Source organism: Vipera berus, assembly GCF_964194415.1.
Source record: "Vipera berus genome assembly, chromosome: 9".
Taxonomy (NCBI): Eukaryota; Metazoa; Chordata; class Lepidosauria; order Squamata; family Viperidae; genus Vipera; species Vipera berus.
Genome location: NC_138212.1, coordinates 24,843,410 through 24,866,141, shown reverse-complemented (window position 1 = coordinate 24,866,141; position 22,732 = coordinate 24,843,410). Strand labels below are relative to the sequence as shown.

Here is a 22,732-nt window from a genome sequence, read left to right as displayed (position 1 = left end):
GCAAAATCTCAACCTTATTTGAGCAAAAGGGATTTCTTTTGACATCTTTGGCCCTTTGAGAGCCAACACAGCCATGATTCCCAAAAGGTCTTTTATGGTTCCAGAAATGGCAATTGTGACATGGCTGCAAGAAAAAAAACAACATGCTTCAGTCCACTCACACGTGGATTGCAGTCACTGAATGCAGAGATGAAGTTTATTAAATTTTCTTGGTGTTTTTTTTAAACAATGTAAAGCAAACCTCTCTTACAAAATACAGCCCAAGGTTTTCACATCCAACTTCACCCCGCCTGAATCTCCGCTCTGGAAGGCTGTGAGCACCTTCTTCCCCTGAGGGAGAGCAAGGAAGGGGCCGTGCGCACCGCCTGAAACTCCCTTCAGACGCCTGGAGGGGCCTCTCCCTGGAAAGAACCACCGGCCGGGCTCCGTCTTTCTCCGAGGAAAGGGCGTCCACCAAGTGGTGTCAATCGTAGAACAGGCAAAGGGGAACCCCAAGAGAATTGTGGTTATGGCGAACTCTGCGTAGCCAGCTCTCTAGACCAGCCTGCCTCCTCTATCGGCACTGCAAAGAACCAGCCCCCCCCCCTCCCCAGGCCAAATTAAACAAATGCCTACGTGTATATATAATATATAAAAAATACAGAGCTTTGACTTCTTCATTTTGAAGTAAATGTACAAGATACAGTTGTGAGCAGGAGGTAATTCTGAAAGAGAAACAGGCCACAGGACCGGTGGCACGGAGAGCAGATGACGAAGCCCCCCCAGCCAGCTGCCCCACACACAAGTTGCCCCCACCCCAGTTGTCCAAGAGAAAGAAAAAAATTCAAAATAAAATGGCACAAACCAAAAGTCTCCATTGAGTTTTGCAATTTTGTTTCTTCAAGTAAAGATGCAAGAGGGGGTTTCTTCTCTTAGTTCACCACTTCAGTCAGTAGCAAAGGTTAAGCCCACCTAAACAGGCAGCTCTCGAGTTCTTTCTTGTGCCTTCCCCTTAAGACCGGAGCTCTTTGGGATCTTTAAACTGCTTTTAAAAATCCTCTCCCCACCTGACAGGGGAAGCCTCCCCAGAGCCTGATGCGACAGTCCAATTCAGCCTGCATCTCTGTGCAGCTTCTTCCGTTTTCCTTTTAGATATATATATATATATAATTAGTGGAGAGGGACAAAAACAGCAGCAACTTGGCCCAATTCCCTCAAAAGGTGCTGTTTGGCAAGAGGACTTCCCTCCCCCCCCCAAAAAAAAGAGCCTGTGTGGGCGAAAGTGGTGCATTTGGCAAATTAAGAAAAGTCTCTAATAAAAATTAACATGTGCAAATTGTTTTAAATAGTTGAATCCAAGCATCCAGAATAGATTCCTTGGTTACAATTCAGGTTATCTTGCCTTCTCCCATTGGGGGAGAAAAGTCATCTCTCAAGTACCCAAGTGGAAAAAAAATCTTATCTGAGGAGAACAAAATAATACACCACAAAAGAAAAAGGAAAAAAAAACCTGGAGGAAAACCACAAGCTAGAAGGCATTTACACCTCCTTCCTCCATCCACTTCAGCACCTGCTTGTTTGACGCACCCGTGCAGCACAAAAATGGGAAGAAAACTAGTGTGTAGGAGTATCTCCTCGTCGGAAGAAGAGAGTCCACAGCTGCTACCGCGTGTCGCGAAGGAGGAACGGGTGGAGCAGGCAGGGCCGCCTTCCGCCGGGGCAGAGGAGGAAACGGGGCTGGGGATGGGAAGGCCCTCAGCAGTTGACTTTTCATCGAGGGGAGGGTCTTCTCCCCCTCCAACTCTGCAGCCGGGTTATAGCTGGAAGCCTTCCATGGGGGCCTCGGGCTGCTGGAAGATGAACTGCTGCTGAGCTTCGTCCACCTGGGGGGCCAGAGCGGAGTCATCGTCCTCGATGCCAAAATAGTGCTCGTACAAGTCAAAGGCCTTCTGGAAGATCTCCTGGTTTTCGTGGCTCTGCAGGAACTCAATTTTATCCAGGCCTGAAGGAGAAAGACATCGTTTACGTGGACTCCCCATCGAAGCTCAGGCGGCTTATGCATCCGAGCCCTCAGGGACAGGCAGTCCTCGACCCTTGCTGACTGTTTGAAGCTGCAACAGGGCTAAAAAAAGCCACGTACGACCGACCGGTCCTCACGCTTCACAAGTCCCTGCGGCCACAGAACTGCAATTCAGGAGCTCGGCAGCCTGTTTACAAGGCCTGCAGGGACCTGAGCTGAGGCGATCGCCATTTGTGACCTCCACAGCCAGCTTCCCACAAACAAAGCCAAGGGGGAAAGCCATTCGCTTAACAGCCACGGCAAAACAGGATGTGAAATGGCTGACTACACTGCTTAGCAACGGATGTTCCAGTCCCAACTGTGATCGTAAGTTGAGGACTATGTGTAAACCCAACTCGCAACAATCTTAACTATTTGTACAATTTTGCCTGTGGAAACATTCGAGGGAGGGGGGGGCGACATTTCCCCATCAATCCCACCCGGCAAGGCTACTGACAAAGGGTCCGGGGGCCCCTCGCTCAAGGAAGACCCCATGGCCTAAGGCTGTGCTGCGGAGAACACGACAGGCCTGGACGGAGCACCCACCACTGCTTAAAGCAGAGGCGCCTTTTCTTGGGCTCACTGCTTTTTGTTTCGGAAGCTGCACACGGGCGCAACGTTCGCACCCCAAATTCCCTTCTGCATCTTGTCCCTGAATCCCCCAAACACCAGGCCTCCACACACCTTGGCCCGAAACTCCTCATTCTCAGCGGTGGTTGGAGACCCTGGCACTCCGTGTCAACCTCTTTGCAGGTCTTGGGGTAAGGACAGGGCAACTGAAGCAGTGGCATATGGCAGGGGTCCCCAACCACCCCCACCCCCAGGGTTTTGGCCCACTACCAGGCTGCGACCCATTTGGAAATGGGAATGTGCACACGAACACAGCTCCACATGCTCACGCACAAAGCTCCATTCACACAAGTGCCCAGTGTTGACCCGAGTGGCGGGCACTCGCATGAGCATGCAAAGCACCATTTGCACAAGCGGCAGATACACACACACGTTGGTGCAAATAGAGTTATGCATGTTCACACATGCGTGCCTGCCACTCACATTGAACCCCCCCACCACCACCCCCGGGTCCACCAAGCTGCGAATTGCTTGGCATGAGGGGCAAATGATCATCTCTCAGCCCTGAGGTTGGGAGCAATGGATTGTGACAGGCAGAGACAGAAGCAAAGTCAGCTAAGATCGACTTCTGTGCTACCCAATAATAAACTGCAAAGCTTTTTTAAAAAACATTTTTTTTAGAAATTAAACATGCCTTCATGAATGAAAGTTTATTCCAGTACAATTTTGATCTAGCTTGATGCTGGAAAGACACCTCAGGGCAGCAGGGGTGCCCCACTGGGAAGGAATTCCACAAAGGGGAACCTCAGCCGAGAGCGCCCATCTGCAAATAGCCACTGCCCGTTTCCAAGACTTGGCACTCACCGTAAGCTTCCTCAATGAGGCTGCAGTAAGGGTTGATGCCGGTGCCGCTCTGCTTGGCCTCCTGCTCTCCCAGCCGCAAGATGTTCTCCAGGCCATTCAAGGCCACCTGAACTATCTTAGAGTCCATGACGGTCAAAAGATCACACAGGGGTTTAATGCAGCCCAGGTTTACTAAATATCTGGAAATGAAGCAAAAAAAAAATCTAGAAGACTAAAACTACTGGTAAAATTGGAGTTACGGCTACAGATATACAAATGGGATATAGGCTTTCAACCCTGAAGCTGCATAAGAAATTTGAAATTTGAAATTCAAGCCAAGACTCCCATAGTTAGCAAACTATAAGAGGAAAATAAAGTTTTAGGCTGTATATAATTTATTCTATATTTTACTATTTGCCTTTCTTCTCAATCATGGAGATGTTGTTTATGAGCAGGAGATAGCTGTGCAATATTGTAAACAAGGACAAACCATCAGCTGTCGTGTATTTGAATAGTAAGGGCCATAAAACCTGCATGCTATGAAGTGCATAACATAGAATCCTAGGGCTGGAAGGGACTTTGGAGGTCTTCTAGTCTAACCCCCTGCCCAAGGCAGGAGACCTTTTACCATCCTGGACAAATGACTGTCCAACCTTTTCTTGAAAATCTCCAGTTGTGGAGCACCCACAACTCTGACAGGCAACCTGTTCATTAATTATTTCTCCTTAGCTCCAGGTTGCTTCTTGTCCTGCCCTTGGAGCTTTGGAGAACACTGTAAGTCCAACCCCTCTTCTCTGTGGCAGCTCCTCAAGTACTGGAAGACAGCTATCATGTCACCCTTAATTCTTCACTTTGTTAGACTAGACATACCTAGTTCCCTTGACCGTTCGTTGAACAGTTTAGCCTCCAGACCCCTTATCAACTTTGTGAGTCTTCTTTACACTTTCTCAGCATCTTATTTTGTATCTCGGTGACCAGAACTGGATGCAGTATTCCGAGTGTGGCCTCATTAATGCAATATAAAGTGGTACTATCACTTTTCATGATCTTAATACTCTCTCTTATCTGTCAGTTGCAGCACTAAAGTGGTGGTCCAGTGGGACACCCAGCTTTTACCTCATCAAAACCAAATCATCCATTAGTTATAAAGAGGATACGATACGGTGGAGGAAACCACATTTATATTACTTGGTTTATATAGCCGTTCATCTCAAGAACATAATTGTCTTGTCAGGCTTTGCTCCCACCTTTGGTTATTTTTCTTCTCAACTGACAAGATAGTGAGGCAGAACTATATTTTTCTTATCTTTAACGTTTCTCATTCCTTATTCACAATTTTAAGCCTGTCACCTGCCCAGAGTCACCTTGTGACAAGATGGACAGCAAACAAATGTAATAAATAAATAAAAAATAATGACTGGGCTCTCCTTATATGAGCAACTAATGTTGGATTATCTCATTTTATCCAGGTATCCAATTCTTGATTTTTTAGAGAAAAAAATCATTTTAAATTTAAAGATTGGAAACACAAGTAAAACCTTTTTTGTGCCAAGAACATTTAAGTTAGTGAAGGTTACCCCCATGCATTCCAAAGGTTCTTTTAGGTTTTTGTTCTCATAGACCTGTTAACTAGAAAGAAGCACAATCTACAAACAAAAAACCCAACTTGGTTAAAGAGTAAGTTACACCTTACTTGATCTGCTCTGGCGTTCCTCCTGACGTGGCGTTTGTGATGGCCCAGGCCGCTTCTTTCCTCGTGCGGAATTCCGCCTTCTGCAGGATCTCAATTAATACTGGGAAGATGTTTGCATCTATGACTGCCTGCAGGGCCAGAGGACAGTGTTAGCCAGACACCAAGCCTGGGCCCAACCTCGAGGCAGATAAAACAAACAGGCGAGGACAGAGCAGCAGTACAGGCAGTCCTCACTTAATGACCACTTGTCTTATGAACATTTGAAGTTATGATAAGTCACCACACAAGCAGTCCTAGTCATTGCAAAAGGTTATAAGCCAGCCTTATAACCAGTTGTGGCATTCCACAGGCAAGTGACTAAGACTCAGTTTTTTGCTGGTTTCTGGCAAAAAAACCCTTGCTATTCAGATGAATGGGTTTCCTTAATGACTGTGGTGTCTGCTTAATACTGTTACAAAAAGGCTAAAAAAGAAATGCCAGCATATTGGTGGCTGGATCGGAGGTTAAATGCAGTATGTTTCTGGCAGGAGAGAGTTATCAGTATGATTAAATAGCTTACCACGTAATCTTCTATCCCCTTGGAGGAATATAAGCGGGGGGGGGGAGCATTAAAGAAGACTTTCCTGAGCTGGATATACTTCCAGATGTATCATCCCCAGAATTCTTCAACAAGCCGAGCACTGCTGAGAATTCTGAGATTCAACCTAGATATCTGGAAGGTTGCTAAACTGGTGAAAGCTGAAATACAATCACCCGATTAACTGAAGAATTGCTAGATAAGGTTTGTCTTTTTGCGGGTAACACAAAGGCATGTAATAGAGTTGATGTTCCTGGGGTATTGGTAACAAGGAAAACAATTTGGCATTGCTGGAAAATTAGTCAAAAACGGAGAAACTGCAGCTCAACATTTCTAAATATAAGATCAGGCACTGGGGGGAAAATAACCCCCTGGGAGGGTTCAGGATTGGCGGTTCTCTCTTAAGAGAGAGGAAGAGGTAGCTCTGCTCGTAGGAGATGACTGCAAAACGAGCAAACAGAGGGATCACCAGGAGGAAAAAGGGGGTCCTAATCCCACTATAGGGCTTTTATAGCCCATTAAAAATAGAGGCTCTGTTCCAGAATGTCCTGGGATGTTTGTTGCTATAGGAAATAGTGCACCGGTGAGTAGTGCCCGGAGACTGAGATGAACTAAGATGAACGTGACCAGGGTTGGGGAGTTCCACTTTTCCTCCCGAAGCCGTTTACATCTGAGCAGTGGTCCAAAAAGCGCACAGTAATTTAAGCCTCTGGGGTGTTACTCCGCTGGCTCGCTACCTGTATCTGGGCTCTGTTCCCGGCTGTCACATTGGAGATGGTCCAGCAAGCTTCTTTCCGGATGGACTCTTTGGGGCTGCTAAGCAGATGGAGGAGGCAAGGCAAAGCCGAGCAATTTAGGATCACCTAGAAAGGAAAATCAATTAAGTGCCCCATTTCAAAAGCTCTGCCTACCTCCGTGCAACAGAATGTGTGGACGATCTTGGGGAAAGAGACGCTGCCCAGGAGACAATCAGACCAGAGAGGGTGGCGCTGCCCAATGGATTCACGGCCAGAGGAAGGAATTTAGGAAGGACCTGCCCAAAAGGATCTGGCAGGGGCAGCAGGAAGCAAGTCTGACGCCAGCCCTCCTTGTTGGGTCAACCAGGCAGGAAAGACGAGCTCAATCTTGCAAGTCTGAAGAGACAAACTTCCAGCCAGCCACTTTCAACCACCTGCTGCATTGGGGGTGGGCCCTCCCTACGTTTCCTCCTCTGACCTTTAAGCCCCTGGGGGCTGCCCCTCCTCTCGTCTTCTAGGCAGCGTCTTTTCCCCTCGTCCCCCAAGACCACCCATCCATTTACTGATTGCTAATGATGTCCATCTCGGAGCAAATAACTCTTATTGCAATATTATAACACGTCAGTAGGGAGGATCATAATTTGGTTACAGATACATTCCAGTTTGTGCAACCTGGGAATGCTGTACCGGAGCAAATATAACCTAAAGGTCAGCAGGCCTCAAGAGATTCTTCATTACACTAAAGAAAGCAGAAGGGAGAGTTTAACTGGGAGAAAGAAATCTACGGTTTTGGAGAACTACCTTCCCAATTCAGACCTGAAGGACGCGTATGACTGGATGAAGCTGCTTACCTGTGTTCCCATCAATCGTGGTCCCCTTGGTTATGGGACGAAATAAACGTTAGTTAACCTTATGGGCAATAAACAAACATAAACGGGACAGGTATAGCTCTCTTTGGATTTCTTACTGGGTTTGGGCATTTTTCTGGACCGCCTAACTTGGTTTGGCGCCATTGCATTATGGTAGTGCCAGTAATATTCTTGAATTAAAATCACTTTTAAAACATATGTAAACAGAGAAGTGGAAAAGCAAAGTGCCAGCTGCTAGCATCCATTTTACTTACAAGAATCCCACCCGAGAAAACAGGTGGAAGGTTGGTGGTGGGTACTTCGAAGGAGAACTTAGGGAACAAGCTCCTCCTGGGGGTTGGGGGGAAATGGGATGTCTTTGAGCGGCTCCACATTCCAAATTTGCTCAGCAGCCCTAACTTTACTGGCTGCCACAAGTGCCACCTTGTTCCCCTTTTTGTCTCGAGCTCCCCCCTTCCCCTCCCCCTGCCATATGAAATCTATTACAGCAGGGGGGTTAAACTGCTGGCCCGCGGGCTGGTGGCATCACACGGAGGCCTGAAAAAAAACGAGACACGTCGCGACACGTCACGTCACGTGACGAGCTTGACACCCGTGTGTTACAGAGTCTGGCCCAGTGTTTCTCAGCCTTGGCAGCCTGAAGGGTGTGGATTTCAGCAACCAGAATTCCCCAGGCACTTTGGAAGGGCTGAAATGCCATAATCACAGGATCTAACCTGATATTGTGAATCGTTCCAGGAAGGCTGGGAAACTTCCAAGCTAGTGCCCGAAGGTATTTTAAACATGCGCAGATGAACCAATTGAGAATTAAGATAGATAAAATGGGACTGGGATAAGCAGATCTGAGAAAACCCCGGAAAGCCGAGGTGGCCTTTTGGGGAATCCACGCTAAGTAGAGAAGATCAGGTGGAGGGGAAGTGACCAAAGGTGGAGCCAGTCTCAAAAATCAGCTGCCAGCCATTCGTGGTCCAAACGGCTTGAGCTTTAAGAGTGCAAACCTTTCAAGGGCCGCACCTTAACAGGGAGTGTCGAGACAACTGTGTGTGTATCTGGCAATTTTCACGACAGACTCAAAGATCCACTTATTTCCCTAAGACAGGGGTAGGCAACCTTGGCACTTTTATGACTCGTGGACTTCAATTCCCAGAATTCCTGAGCCAGCTATGCTATCCTGGCTCAGGAATTCTGGGAGTTGAAGTCCATGAGTCATAAAAGAGCCAAGGTTGCCTACCTCTGCCCTAAGTCCTTCGCTGTTAGCATTATAAGAACAAGAAAATTCAAAATACTGAAATAAAAAGATAAGGGAAAAGAAAGTAATTCTTAGCCTTCAATGAATTGCAGCAGCAACAGCAACAGCAGCAAAACAATCAGTGAGTAATTACTACCCCTGACATTAAGCCACTCTCTGCTTTAAATCATAGTTTGAGTAAACCAATTGCCAATATCGCGGCCAAATTCCACAACTTCTCTGATTATTGACTGGAATTAAAAACTAAGTCCAGGAGCTCGATTTCTCCAGATTGGTAGTGGATATTTGAAAGGAAGGGACCTCCTGGAGAGGAGAGCCTGCAATGGGCTACACAAGGCCCACCCACCCCCATCACCTGGGTTTGGATATCATCCCCCGTCACAATGTTGCCAACTGCTCTCAAGGCTGGGGAAGCCACCTTGTAATCGCTGTGCCTGTGTGCAGAAGAAGACAACACACACAACATTATTTACAGATGGGCGTCCAAACTTGACCCACATGTTTAGTCTCTCATCGAGAAGGAGTTCCATCAGAGACACCCCAGGAAAGTCTATTTGTGCAAAGCCATGACACAATCCAAGAAACCCCATAGAGGCCAGGTTGGAGAATCAAGGAAGACCCTCAACTATTACACAACTGCAATCCACCACGTGCTGCTCCAGGCTGCTAGGTGAGGTGGCTCGGCAACATCTGCAAGGTCATAGGCCACGCAGCTCTCTTATGACCACGATGCGTTACATCCAGTCCCTGCTTTAGTTAAGATGTTCAGGCCAGGCCGATGTCTGGAGCACCCACCACAGTCAAGGTTCCCATGTCAAATAATAGCTCTAAGCTACAGAATTCAGGAAGTCCTTGACAGTAGATCATAAGGGAGACTGCCATTACGACCAATGGTTCACTATGGGTGTGTTCTGCCCAAACCCGGAAGTGTCAGTTTTCAGCAAAACCATCATAAAATGCAGTCTTATGACCATGAGACATGCAGATTCCATAAATGCAGCCATGTTGCCGAGTGCCCGAAGTCTGGTCATATGGCCGGGCCAGGGCCCTGTCTGTCAGAATCAATAGACTCATAGGACTGGAGAGCACCTTGGGGGTCTTCTGTTCAACCCCTTGCCCAAGGCAGGAGACTTTATACCATTCTGGACAAACGGCTGTCCACGCTTCTCTTGAAAACCTTCAGCGATTGGAACACTCTGAATCCAACTTGTAAGTCCCCTTTTTTGGGTCAGTTGTAACTTGAATGGTGGCTAAGCAACCAGTCATAAGTCAAGGACTACTTATAGGAAGCTGGACCTGTAGACAGCAGATCTTTGTTACCTTAAAGCAGCTTCCCCATCCTGGTCTTTTCAAGCTGCTTAGGTGTGCTGGGATTTACAGTCCCACCTACTTGGAACGCGCTAGATTCAGGATGGGTTAAGCTAGAATTTTAAGTGCTTCTCTTCCACCTCATCTCAAGCTCTCACCAATGCGCCACAGTTCACTCAGCCCCCTTCCTATTTACTCCACTGGAGATGGGAGTGTAGGAGGACAGTAGGAACACCCACACTTTTCTATCGCGATGACAGACTGCAGCATCCTTTGTGTGCGATGTGCGTTTTCACTATCCTCCCCCCACCTAGGAACTGGCTGAACCCTGTGCTGATGCTGCTACCCCACAGTTTAAAAGAAAGGAAATTGCCTCAGAATCATGACACAGGTTAGCATCTGTCCTCTTCTGAAAATTGGATTGACTTCAACTACATCCTAAATTAATGCGTCAGAAAATATTCAGCTGTAATTGTTGTGAAACTGATTTAACTTGATGAAGGTACATGACCTATTGCCAACTTTGTAAGGCAGTCCAGACAAGAAGCACACCCAGAGGTGCTAGCGGTGTTTGCTTTAAGGTTTTGTTCACAGAAACTTGCAAGTCTGAAAGTCTCTCTCCCCCCCTTCGGCTTTCCAGTCCAAAAGCCCGGGGAAGACCCTCCTGAGACATTTCCCATGCCCCTCCCCTTCGGTAAGGGCGCAGCTGCCTCTTAGCCAAAGGCTGCAACTTTTTCTGCATCTTCTTCTTCTTCTGTCTCCCAAGGTCATTCCCACATATCATATCTGACTTCACAAAATGAACATAGCCAGAATAGTTTGCAAACCATTATTTGTGGCTTATGTGAATCTAGCCAATTACTCGATAAGCTATAGCTATGCAAACCATAATTTAGCACTTACATTAGCAATTCCACCAGTCGCCGGCACACTCCTGAATCTATGACCGCCTGGATTTTCTCATTGGGTCCATCTGACAGATAGGAAAGTGCCCAGCAGGCATCTGCCAGCAAGTCCAAGTCACTGCTGAAGAGCAATCGAGACAATACTGGCAAACAGGATGACACCTGCCCAAAAACATAATTGCGAGAGACAGTTAGGACAAGGGCCCAGGAGGAAGCTACAGGCATTTCAGCAGCTATCCACCGAGTTTTGTGTGTGTAAGGTTAAATCTCTCATTACATGTTCAATTCAGAAATACAGCTTGTATATTCAAATCAGTGCCTCATGCTATAATCACACTAAACACTTATTTTAGAGCTGGTAAATCAGTCCTTGATCCATAGACACAGCAGTTTATTTATTTTATTTAGCATATGGCACATCACACACGGACTAGCATTACATATTAGCATTTTACCTAGATTAATAAAACACAATAAAATATGAATGTTAAAAAGATCTATGTTCAATTACCATCTAACCACTGAAGCACAGCATCTTTTAGATTTAAAAAAAATCAGCTCCCGGACCAGAAAATTCCCTCCGCTTACAGCCGATGTGATCTATAGTTTGACTTGGAACCCCACAGTCACACTGAGGGGAGGATGCTAGGCCCCATTTACACAGCAAGTCCCAGGAGACGCCGTGTGAGGTGCAAATCCTATTTAGGATTGTACATTGCTGATGTGGTAGTTCAAAGCTTGGCACCTTTTTTGTGGGGTCATTTCTATGTCTGCCTGTGTCTATGCATTTAGCAACCCATTTAGCTTTCCACTGGGATCGATGTTAAAGTTGTTGGGCAGATGTTGTGCAAGGGCCAGGATTTGAGCCTTCTGCTGATAAATGAGGAAGGCTGGCATGCACCAGTAGGAGTGAATTCGTAATTTCTCTGTATTCTCTCACTACTGCATCTAGCCTTTGTGAGGCTGGTGGTGCTGTATGGCTCAGAACACGATACCAGCAAGTTGGAGTGGTTTTAATGTTGTTGTTGTTAGCTGCGAAGTCGTGTCCGACCCATCGCGACCCTATGGACAACATTCCTCCAGGCCTTCCTGTCCTCTACCATCTTCTGGAGTCCATTTAAGCTCGCGCCTACTGCTTCAGTGACTCCATCCAGCCACCTCATTCTCTGTCGTCCCCTTCTTCTATTGCCCTCGATCTTTCCCAGCATTAGGCTCTTCTCCAGTGAGTCCTTCCTTCTCATTAGGTGGCCAAAGTACTTGAGTTTTAGCTTCAGAATCTGGCCTTCTAAAGAGCAGTCAGGATTGATCTCCTCTAGGACTGACCGGTTTGATCGCCTTGCAGTCCAAGGGACTCGCAGGAGTCTTCTCCAGCACCACAGTTCAAAGGCCTCAATTCTTTGGCGCTCAGCCTTTCTTATGGTCCAACTTTCACTGCCATACATTGCAACTGGGAAGACCATAGCCCTGACTATACGCACTTTTGTTGACAGGGTGATGTCTCTGCTTTTTAGTGTGCTGTCTAGATTTGCCATGGCTTTCCTCCCCAGGAGCAAGCGTCTTTTAATTTCTTGGCTACAGTCCCCGTCTGCAGTGATCTTGGAGCCCAGGAAAATAAAATCTGTCACTACCTCCATTTCTTCCCCATCTATTTGCCAGGAATTGAGAGGGCCAGATGCCATGATCTTGGTTTTCTTAATGTTAAGTTTCAACCCAAGTTTTGCACTCTCCTTCTTCACCTGCAACAAGAGGCTCTTTAGTTCTTCTTCACTTTCTGCCATTAGAGTGGTATCATCTGCGTATCTTAGGTTGTTGATATTTCTTCCGGCAATCTTAATTCCAACTTTTGATTCATCTAGCCCTGCCTTTCTCATGATGTGCTCTGCATATAAGTTAAATAGGCAGGGCGACAGTATACAGCCTTGCCGGACTCCTTTCCCAATTTTGAACCAATCAGTGGTTCCGTGTCCAGTTCTCACTGTTGCTTCTTGACCCGCATATAGGTTTCTCAAGAGACAAGATGGTCTGGTACTCCCATCTCTTTAAGAACTTGCCAGTTTGTTGTGATCCACACAATCAAAGGCTTTAGCATAGTCAATGAAGCAGAAGTAGATGTTTTTCTGGAACTCCCTAGCTTTCTCCATGATCCAGCGTATGTTGGCAATTTGATCTCTAGTTCCTCTGCCTCTTCGAAATCCTGCCTGTACTTCTGGTAGTTCTCGATCCACATACTGCTGAAGTCTAGCTTGTAGGATTTTAAGCATGACTTTACTAGCATGAGAAATGAGTGCAATGGTGCGATAGTTTGAACATTCTTTGGCACTGCCTTTCTTTGGAATTGGAATGTAAACTGATCTTTTCCAATCCTGTGGCCACTGTTGAGTTTTCCAAATTTGCTGGCAAATTGAGTGTAGCACTTTTACTGCATTGTCTTTTAAGATTTTGAATAGCTCAGCTGGAATACTGTCACTTCCACTAGCTTTGTTGTTGCTCAGTTTTTCTAAGGCCCACTTCACTTCGCATTCTAGGATGTCTGGCTCGAGGTCAGTGACCACCTCATTGTGATTATCAGGGACGTTAAGCTCATTCTTGTATAGTTCTTCTGTGTAATTTTGCCACCTCTTCTTAATCTCTTCTGCCTCTGTTAGGTCCCTGCCATTTTGGTCCTTTATCATGCCCATTTTTGCATTAAACGTTCCCTTCATTTCTCCGATTTTCTTGAAAAGATCTCTGGTCCTCCCTATTCTATTGTTTTCTTCTATTTCTTTGCACTGTTCATTTAAGAAGGCATTCTTATCTCTTCTAGCTATTCTCTGGAATTCTGCATTCAATTGGGCGTATCTTTCTTTTTCTCCCTTGCCTTTCGCTTCCCTCCTTTCCTCAGCTGGTTTTAATACATCCACTTATAATCCTCATGGTGTTGTTGAGTCTGGCATCCAACTTACCAGTATGGCAGCTGTTAAGCCATACAGGGACACAACATTCTGCTGTGGAGTAGACCAATCCTAGTGCTGATGACCGGAGGGTGACAGCTGAAGCTCCCCACTTAGTTCCACATAATTTCTGGAGTATGTTGTTCCTAGTATTGATTTTTGCCACCATATTCTCTAGGTGTATTTCATAGGAGAGAGTCCGGTCCAATGTTACCCTAAGGTACCTTGGATGGGGTTTACAGGGGAGTAAGACGACCTTCAGGGCTTCATATGCTAGATACAGCAGTAACTCTGGCTTAGAGCTATTACTCACACTGATTGTCTTGTCTGTTTGAGCATAAAAAATAAACTTTGTACAAGATTCTCAGCCCACCATCAGCATTATCAGGACTTGAGTTACAATGAACACATACCAGAAGGCCTAAGTTTTACTGTTTTCACATGTACTACACTGCAGGTGCTTTTAAATGTAAGGAGGAGAGATAAGTGATAGGAGCAAGAAGTGAGTGTTAATACCCAGCCTACATAAAGCAGTGTTTCTCCACTGTGCTGGCTGGGGAATTCTGGGAGTTAAAGTCCACACATCTTCCAGTTGCCACGGTTGAAAAAGTCTGTGGAATACAAGAGATGCCTGTGGCTAGGAAAATAAAGTAATACACATTGGGATCTTACCTTCTCAAACTCTGGAGGTGGGTTCTTCCCTCTGCAGAGATTCGACAAAGCCCAGACTGCATTTCGTGTCATTGTCAATCTAGTAGATTTTGTGAGGAGCCTGAAATATAACCAAATGATGCTTAAGTCCACATTACAGCCTTTGGGCCTAAACCAAGCTGTTTAAGGGCTTGGCAATTGTATTCCTATAAACAGTCCTAGCAGTCAGATGGTCCGGGGAAAATAAGAAAATCAGTTGTAGTTCTAAGACAAGTTTACCCTACTCAATACTTGCAGTCTAAGGCAGGGGTAGGCAACCTTGGCTCTTTTATGACTCGTGGACTTCAACTCCCAGCATAGCTGGCTCAGGAATTCTGGGAATTGAAGTCCACGAGTCATATCGGGAGATAGGGCGGGATATAAATCCAATAAATAAATAAATAAATAAATAAATAAATAAATAAATAAATAAATAAATAAATAAATAAATAAATAAATAAATAAATAAGCAAGCCAAGGTTGCCTACTCCGGGTCTAAGGAAACGAAGGGCTACAAAGGATGGAATTTCTCCAGCAGCTACTCACAACAACAGAGGAGGAAGGATGCCACAATTTAGGACATAGTCACGGCAGGCAGAGCTGTCTCCAGCGATGTTCCCCAGTGCCCAGACAGCCTGGAAGAAGAGCAGGGGCTTCAGGACTCAGTCTTTGAAGGGGGCATATTAAGAGCAACAGCAAAGCAGGCAGTCAGTCTCAGTAGGGCCTTGCAAATGAACAGCTGACCGTAGGCACTTCCATGCTGTCTTTCTCAACCGAGCAGCCCCCACACATGGAGGAACTCTGCACCATGCAACACCTTGCAGCTGTCCCTCCTCTAGAGAGCTACTGCCCCGTATTTGATTATTTCATCCCTATTCTATAATCCAAGCCTTCCGATACCTACTCAGGGTCTGTGCTTCTTTCTTGCCAACTGCCTCAGCTCTCACGCCAGACAAAGCAGCTTACCTCACCCTAGGCAGTCTGACGCATCTGTGACATCACAACAGCAGCACAGCCTGAAGGTTAGACCACTGAGTCCCAGGGTGACACAAGAGCCAGTTGGGTCATCCTACCTCATAGGGTGGTTGTGAGAATAAACAGAGTGAAGGGCCCCTACCCCAATGTATGCTGCCTTCCAGGGAAAAGGCAAGTAATCGTGCAATGTAATTACACCACACAGAACATAGAATAAAAGAGTTGGAAGGGATCTTGGAGGCCTTCTAGTCCAACCCCCTGCTTTAGCAGGAGACCCAGCACCATTTCAGAAAAACGGCTGTTCAGTCTCTTCTTAAAAGAGCACCAACAACTTAAATATAACTGTAAACCTACAATGTGATGGGATAGTTGAAAGTGTAGACAAGAAATGTGGAGTGGCTAGATCACAGTCTAAAACATTTCCAAGCCTCAGGCATCTCCCTAATTAAATAAATTAAAAACACACCCAAATCTTGTGAGAATCAGTCATTTCAATAATGTTTAAACTGGGCAGCTGCTGCCCTTTTAGGACACTGTGGATCACATTTTGCTCAGGACCTGAGCTGGTTGTTTTGTCACAGAAATGCCTGAGAGAGAATGAACAAAAGCTCAAGAGCTGCCACGAAATCAGTAGCCCAGGTCTGAGCCTCACCTGCTCTTGGACGTCTTCAAAATCAGCACTTAGCAATTCAATGAAGATCGGGACTGCCCCGGCCTCGATCACGATCTTAGTTTGTAGTGAGGTGCCAGAGGCGATGTTGGTTAATGCCCACGCAGCTTCAAACTGGAAGAGAAGCAGCCAGTGAAGGACTGATTCCAGTGGAGACCCACAATCGATAAGAAACAGGCTACTTTGGGATTAAACCTCCACAGAGCAAACTGGAGTTCCAATTTCTCCTGGTTGGGGGGTGGGGGGTGGGGGGAGCATTTCGCAAGGCAAAATAATTCAGAAATGAGACCTCCTAACTCTGGCTGCCATTTCTAACCCGGTCTCAACTGGAATCTTCCAGAGGACAATTATCGGTGGAGGAAGGCCATAAAACAGATCCCGTTTCACTGGCCCTGGGGAGGGAGGAATCCCCCTTTGGAAGGAGGGCAACAGCCTGTTTGAGTGGCAGCTTCTTCCCCCACAACGAGCCCCCAGCAGGCAAAGCAAAGGCAGAGGTGCGGCCAGTTTGCCACCACGCGCAAGATCGAAACCAAGGAGAAAAGCTGGAAGGAGGCCAAAAAGGCCAAGGAGGCAGGAGAAAGGCACTGCAGAGCTGGATCCCGGAGGAATCACTGGGGTCTGGTTTTCAACCATAAACTGTCCCTCAGGAAGGATCTTTATGGATCACTTTATTAAAGCGTGATTAATAACCTTTGAAGGACTGATAGCCTTACACCTATTCAGGCATAAAGAACTCATAACGGAGTATTCCTATCCCACACACCCCTTAACAATATACCCTGTTTAAAGCCACAGCAGATTATGGCCTCAGCCAAATTTGCAGACTTTGAGACAGTCAAATAATGGTTTTACATTTTTAATAGTAATTTTATTAAACATAATAGCCATGACTCTCCTTTTTTGGTATTGTTTTGAAGTTTGATGTCTTTGATCACGATCACCAACATAAGCAGGACAGAGAGAGAGCAAGCTACAAAGTTGATTAAGATCTTCAAAGAGTGACCCCAAGAAACAGCTGCCCCTCCCCTTACCTGCAGTGTGCTGTTTTCACTTCTCTTGAGGAATTCAACAAACCTGTCCACGACTCCCTGAGTGCTTATCACCTCATCGATTGGAGGATTGGGCTCTAAAATAAAATTTAAAAAGAAATTGAAGGGAAGGAAACTTAAATATGTATCAAACAGTGCTGTCCTTTAGGAGGGAGGGAATGAACATCACAATCCCAGCTTGCACACAGCCCTGTGCAGACATGCCATCCCCAACGTGACCACATCCATATTTAATCTCTCCATCTAACTGCTTGCCCAGTTGAAGCTGTTGTATATTCTGCACAACACAATGTATGCTTGCATATTATCCGTGTTTAGCCAAGTATGTTCATTACACACTATTGGGCATGTCTGAAATTAACTGTTGAAATTTAAGGCATTTAAATAAAGTGATTTGTAATTCAGCAGCATTAAAAAGTGAGTAGCTCAGGTAGTCTGCTCCTGTTATTAGATTTTTATCTGTATGTTTTACCCACCTATAGGACATTTTCAGATGTTTCTGGCAAAGTATTTGAATAACAAATATATCTTGAGGGCCTAAGAGAAACAGCAAGTTAATTTCACCTACTCTTCTTTAAAAAGTTTCAACTGAATGTACCTTTTGAAAGTAGCTTCCTGAATCGCTGGGTAGTTACTAACTGAAGATCAGGATCTTCAGAGAACAACATTTTCACCATCTCCATTGTGATCACGCCCTCCTGAAAAGATCAGATATTCATCCATCCGTCACCAAATCTAATGCCCATCTTTTATAACAATTCTCAAACTTTCAGGATTATTCCAATTTTCAAGGAGATGATCCCAGGCTAAGGGTTAAGAAGAAAGACATCTAAATCCCAGGAAATTCTTTTAAAAACCTTCCCAGAGATACAATAAGTTATACTGTACCAAAGCAGATAAACGGGTCACCTAGCCCAAGGATGAAGAACCCGAGGCCCTGCAGGGGCAGCCGATAAATCCCCTTTCCTAGCTCGAACCTGGTTGCTAATGCTCAAAATGAAATTGGCAGGTCGATTTCCCTAGCTTTAGAGGCAGAAAACATTTACAAAGTGTATGGAAGTTTCTTAGTATCTGTAGATGTCTTACTGATATTGACCGAGAGAGAAGAAAGAAGAAAACACGCTGTCTCTACTTACACTACCAATTGTAGAGCTGGCCGAGGAATCTACCAGGGGACTGTCAAACATAGCACCATCTTCATTAATTAGCTCCACATTTCTCCTTTTAAAGAGCTGCAATGGAAAATGAATGAAATTATAGGGGAACAAACCAAACCCTGATTTAGGTCACCTGCAGATTACTAAATAGCTCCTCTGCACTTCAGTGTTGTAACCCAACATTGGGTTACGACATCCCATCATCCTACTTTTGATGTTTCATCAAGCAGAAGCTCATAAATAATCTTAGTTTAATTTTATTATCATTATTATTATTAGTAATAATAATTGCTAATACTAATTGCCTTCTCCCATTTCCTGTTACAGCACAGCACTGGAAATAACACACCCTCAGGGAAGGAGGTGCTTCATCCTGCTGGTCAAACACTGACCTCTTTAGTAGTCGAAAGACAACACCAATCTAAGTCCCGGCCTTTATAATCTAGCACTGAGGTCCCCTCCCATTTATCTCTGGAATTGTGGGCACCCCATCACTGGAGGTCTGCAAGAAAAGATTGGCCGCCGTTTGTCTGAAATGGTATAGGGTCTCCTGCTTGAGCAGGGGGTTGGACTAGAAGACCTCCAAGGTCCCTTCCAACTCCATCATTATCTGTTTTGCTGTTCCTCAAAGCACTGACTGCCAAGTATCAGATAAGCCAAAAATGGCAAGCCCAAACAACACTTCTACCTCACTCCAGACCTTTGAGTGGGCAATCAAAAAAGGAAGCAGGTACCTAACGAGGCATGGATCCCTTACCTGCTGCTCCCGTTTCTGTTTGCGTAGCTGGATCCCCTCCTCTTCTCTCCTCCGGCGCATCTCCTCTGGGTTCAAAGCTTTGTTTTTGTAACTTTTCATTCTGTAATTGTTCTCTTTTGCTGGGCTCGCCATGGTTTCTGCAGGCCAGAAAAAAAACAGATGTCATCTTTTTTGCATAATCAATAGAAAATACTCTCATCGTGTCCTGGGGCTGAAAGATACAGAAGGATGCTATTATCTGAAGGCCTGTTCAAATTATGCAATGAGTCACTCCACTGCACTGGTCTGAAAAAATCCTTGGCCTCTACCTATTATAATGGCACACCTTAAAATCCTTCAATTGTTTCCAGTTTTACAGGGTCTTTTCAATTAATCTATACAAATACAGATTAGATGAAACTTGGCTCAACAGCAGTAACTGCGAGAGGGATCTTGGAGTCTTAGTGGACAATCACTTAAATATGAGCCAGCAATGCGCGGCGGCAGGGATAGCATCAAAATCATGGGAAATGTTAATACCACTTTATAATGCCTCGGTCAGACCACACTTGGAATACTGCATCCAATTTTGGTTACCGTGATACAGTACAAAAAAGATGTTGAGACTCTAGAAAGAGTGCAAAGAGCACCTAAAATGATTAAGGGCATGGAGTTAAAACATGTGAAGAACAGTTGCAGGAACTGAGTGTGTCTGTCTAGTCTAGTGAAAAGAAGGGCTAGGGCCAACAGGATAGCAATGTTCCAATATTTCAGGGCTGCCACAAAGAAGAGAGAGTCAACCTGTTCTCCAAAGCACTTGAACGCAGGACAAGAAGAAATAGATTGAAACTAATCAAGGAGAAAAGCAACTCAGAACTAAAGAGAAACTTCTTAAGAGTGAGAATAATAAACTAGTGGAATGGCCACTGGAGGTTTTAAAGAAGAGACTGGACGGCCACTTATCTGAAATGATATAGGGTCTCCTGCTTGAGCAGGGGGTTGGACTAGAAGACCTCCAAGGTCCCTTCCAACTCTATTATTCTGTTTCTGTATAATTTTCCTTGTTCTTACAGAAACAGGAAACATACAGCCAAGTCAAACAGCAGACAGCTTCAACCTGTTGCGAAGTATTACAATTTTGAGCAGAAATTAAAAATTAGGAAAGCTTTGAATAAACGAAATAAAGGATCGCAGAGACAGGCACGTGTACTAAGACAAAGATTCTTTAATAATGTCAGAAACATACATTGACTCCTGCAACTTTGTGGTTGAGATTTTAATTTCATACACGGCCTGACCAAAGAAACATGTACAGAGATTTTAAAAGGCAAGACGCTCCCTGCCTACACATTCACAATTTAGTAGAAATTATGCAAAATGAAGAGAAATAAATAAACAGTGCAGAAATTTAGAATACTAATTTTTCTGTCTCTGGACAGACGGGGGAAGCCACAGACTATCAATGCATGCAGTACTGAAGAAGCAGAAAACAGGGGATCTACTTGCCTAGACTTAAAAAATAAATAGAGAACCTGCAGGAAACCTTATAATGACTTCCAATTACGAAACATTTTTACATATCATTATTCATTGGAAAAATACTAACTTGAACTTCTTTCTAACAACTAATCTAGGAAGACTTGTTCACGTAACACGGAAAGAAAAAGACTGAAATAAATGGGCATTTTTTCATGGAAAGGAAGTCTCTCAAGGATCACATGGGATTTATTTATTTTTTAAATTTGAATGATGGATGATTTTGGCTTGGAAGAAGCAGTGACCTAAGTCCCTCAACTCTTATCTGGTGCCATTTTGCCTTGATCAGGTTCTTGTTATAGGCAGCATGAAATAAACTTGTGGTACTTTTGAAACCTACCCTGGCTCCTGACACTATGACAACTAAACAGATGGAGGGGGGGAGAGAGGGGGGGCAGAGAAGGAGCCTGCCATCAACCCAGCAGCCCCCTCCAGCGTGGAACTCCCCCCCCCCCATTTGGAGCCCAGGACACCCAGCAGAGCCGGCTCTTCAGGCTCTTGCAGAAGGAAGGGGGGAGGGGGTTGCCTTAGGGCAGGATGTTCCAGGGGGGGGGAAGAGGGCGGGGGAGGGCGCTGCAGCAGAGAAGGCTCTTCTTCTGGACCCGCCAGACTTCTTTGACTGACGGGATGCGAAGCAGGCGCTCTCTGCCAGCACAAGTGGGAGGGGCTTGTCCGGGGGGGGGGCAAGGCAGTCCATCAGGCGGGCTGGGCCCAGGCCGTTAAGGGCTCTGAAGGTCCGAACCAACACCCTGGGCTGCCCTCGGAAGCAGACCGGGAGCCAGTGGGGCTCACGGAGCAGAGGGGTGAGACTGCGCTCGCTCGTTGCCGCACTCTGCACCGGCTGAAGCTTCCCATGGACTTGGAGGGTAGCCCCCCCCCCAGGAGCCCACTGGCATAGTCCAGGCGGGAGATGACCAGGGCTCGAGTCCTCACCCAGGAAAGGTTGCAGCTGGCGCACAAAGCGGAGCTGTGTCAGAGCTCTCCTGGTCCGCCTGCCACCTGCGCTTCGAGCAGAAGACGTTACGTCCAGGAGAAGCCCCAGGTGGGGGGCTGGGTCTGAATGGGGGGGGGGTTGCAACTCTGTCCAGAACTAAGGATGACACACACTCGGGTCCCGAGGCTCCAAGCACCGCCCGCCACTGTGTCTTGCTTGCCAGGGTTCAGTCTCGGTCTGTTGTCCCCCTCCAGGTCCCTCCAGCCTCCCGGCACCACAAAAGGGTGCCCGCCGCATCCCTCCCTTCATCAGCGCATCTGGGACGCCTGGTCCTGTGGTGACAGCTGATCTCCCCCAATGGCTTCGTGCAGAGGAGCGGAGGGAGTGCCGAGCCCTGAAGGAGCCGGCAGCTAAGCGCTCAGGGGCTGGATCTTTCACTCCCTGTCAACACTGACTGGGACCTTGGGAGGAAGGGGGTGAACCAGAGCGAGTCTGTGCCACCCAGCCCCAACCTGTGTAGTTAGCCAAAAAGGAAACCATGGCCAATGGTATCAAAGGCCACTGAGAGGTCAAGGAGAGCGAGAATGGCTGCCCTGCGCCCATCCTGCTCCCACCAGAGATCGTCCACGAGTGCTATCAAGGCCGTCTCTGTCCCAAAGCCAGGCCTGAATCCTGACTGAAAAGGGTCCAAGAAATCCGTTTCATCCAGGAGCCCATGGAGCTGCCACCTTTTCCAGCACCGTCCCCAAAAAGGGAAGATGGGAAAATGGACGAAAGTTGTCCAGGCAGGTTAAGGAGAGATCAAACCAGGGCCTCCTTAAAAGATCCCAGGAATGTCCCCTCTTGCACGGCATGAACCCACCTGCTGCTCACCAGCCAGGAGGCACAAGGGTCTAATTGAGGAAGGGTTGCATTGACAGCTCAGAGGACCCTGTCAGCTGCCTTATAAATACCAAATTCAAATACTGATACCAGTTGGACCATGGCAAGAGGGCAATATATCTACCACCTGCCTGCAGGCACTACAGAGACAGCTGTTCCGAAACAAAATGCTAGATTTCGTTGAGTATTGTCCTGATGTTAAGATTTATCTAAGGCTCTTCTTATAGGATATCAGTCACAAACTACTACACTGACTAGCACCTCAGTGACTTGAAAATCGTCATAATTTACTACTACTGTCACTCCAAAGCACAATTTGCTTTTCAAAGACTCCTCCACAGAGGTGGGGCATCTATGGGTCCTCCAAATGCTCCTGAAGAGTCC

The 22,732-nt window shown here is 46.2% G+C and overlaps 1 protein-coding gene across 2 annotated transcripts in view; it reads right to left on the bottom strand.

The window, feature by feature from the left end:
* Positions 1-182: 182 nt before the first annotated feature.
* KPNA6 (karyopherin subunit alpha 6) overlaps positions 183-22,732 on the bottom strand; it is a 44,596-nt gene continuing 22,046 nt past the window's right edge. Inside the window, exons 2-14 of one of the 2 annotated variants that reach the window (XM_081335344.1) lie at positions 19,018-19,154; positions 18,240-18,335; positions 17,702-17,801; positions 17,086-17,180; positions 16,037-16,168; positions 14,956-15,044; positions 14,392-14,491; positions 10,788-10,951; positions 8,932-9,010; positions 6,459-6,584; positions 5,145-5,272; positions 3,473-3,651; positions 183-1,981 (exon numbers count right to left, since the gene is read on the bottom strand). In XM_081335344.1, coding sequence (XP_081191470.1) covers positions 1,794-1,981; positions 3,473-3,651; positions 5,145-5,272; positions 6,459-6,584; positions 8,932-9,010; positions 10,788-10,951; positions 14,392-14,491; positions 14,956-15,044; positions 16,037-16,168; positions 17,086-17,180; positions 17,702-17,801; positions 18,240-18,335; positions 19,018-19,154 — 1,613 coding nt within the window. In that variant the 3' untranslated portion in view covers positions 183-1,793. Of the gene's footprint in view, positions 1,982-3,472; positions 3,652-5,144; positions 5,273-6,458; positions 6,585-8,931; positions 9,011-10,787; positions 10,952-14,391; positions 14,492-14,955; positions 15,045-16,036; positions 16,169-17,085; positions 17,181-17,701; positions 17,910-18,239; positions 18,336-19,017; positions 19,155-22,732 lie in introns of those variants that run through there. The other variant, XM_081335345.1, reaches the window with a different exon arrangement.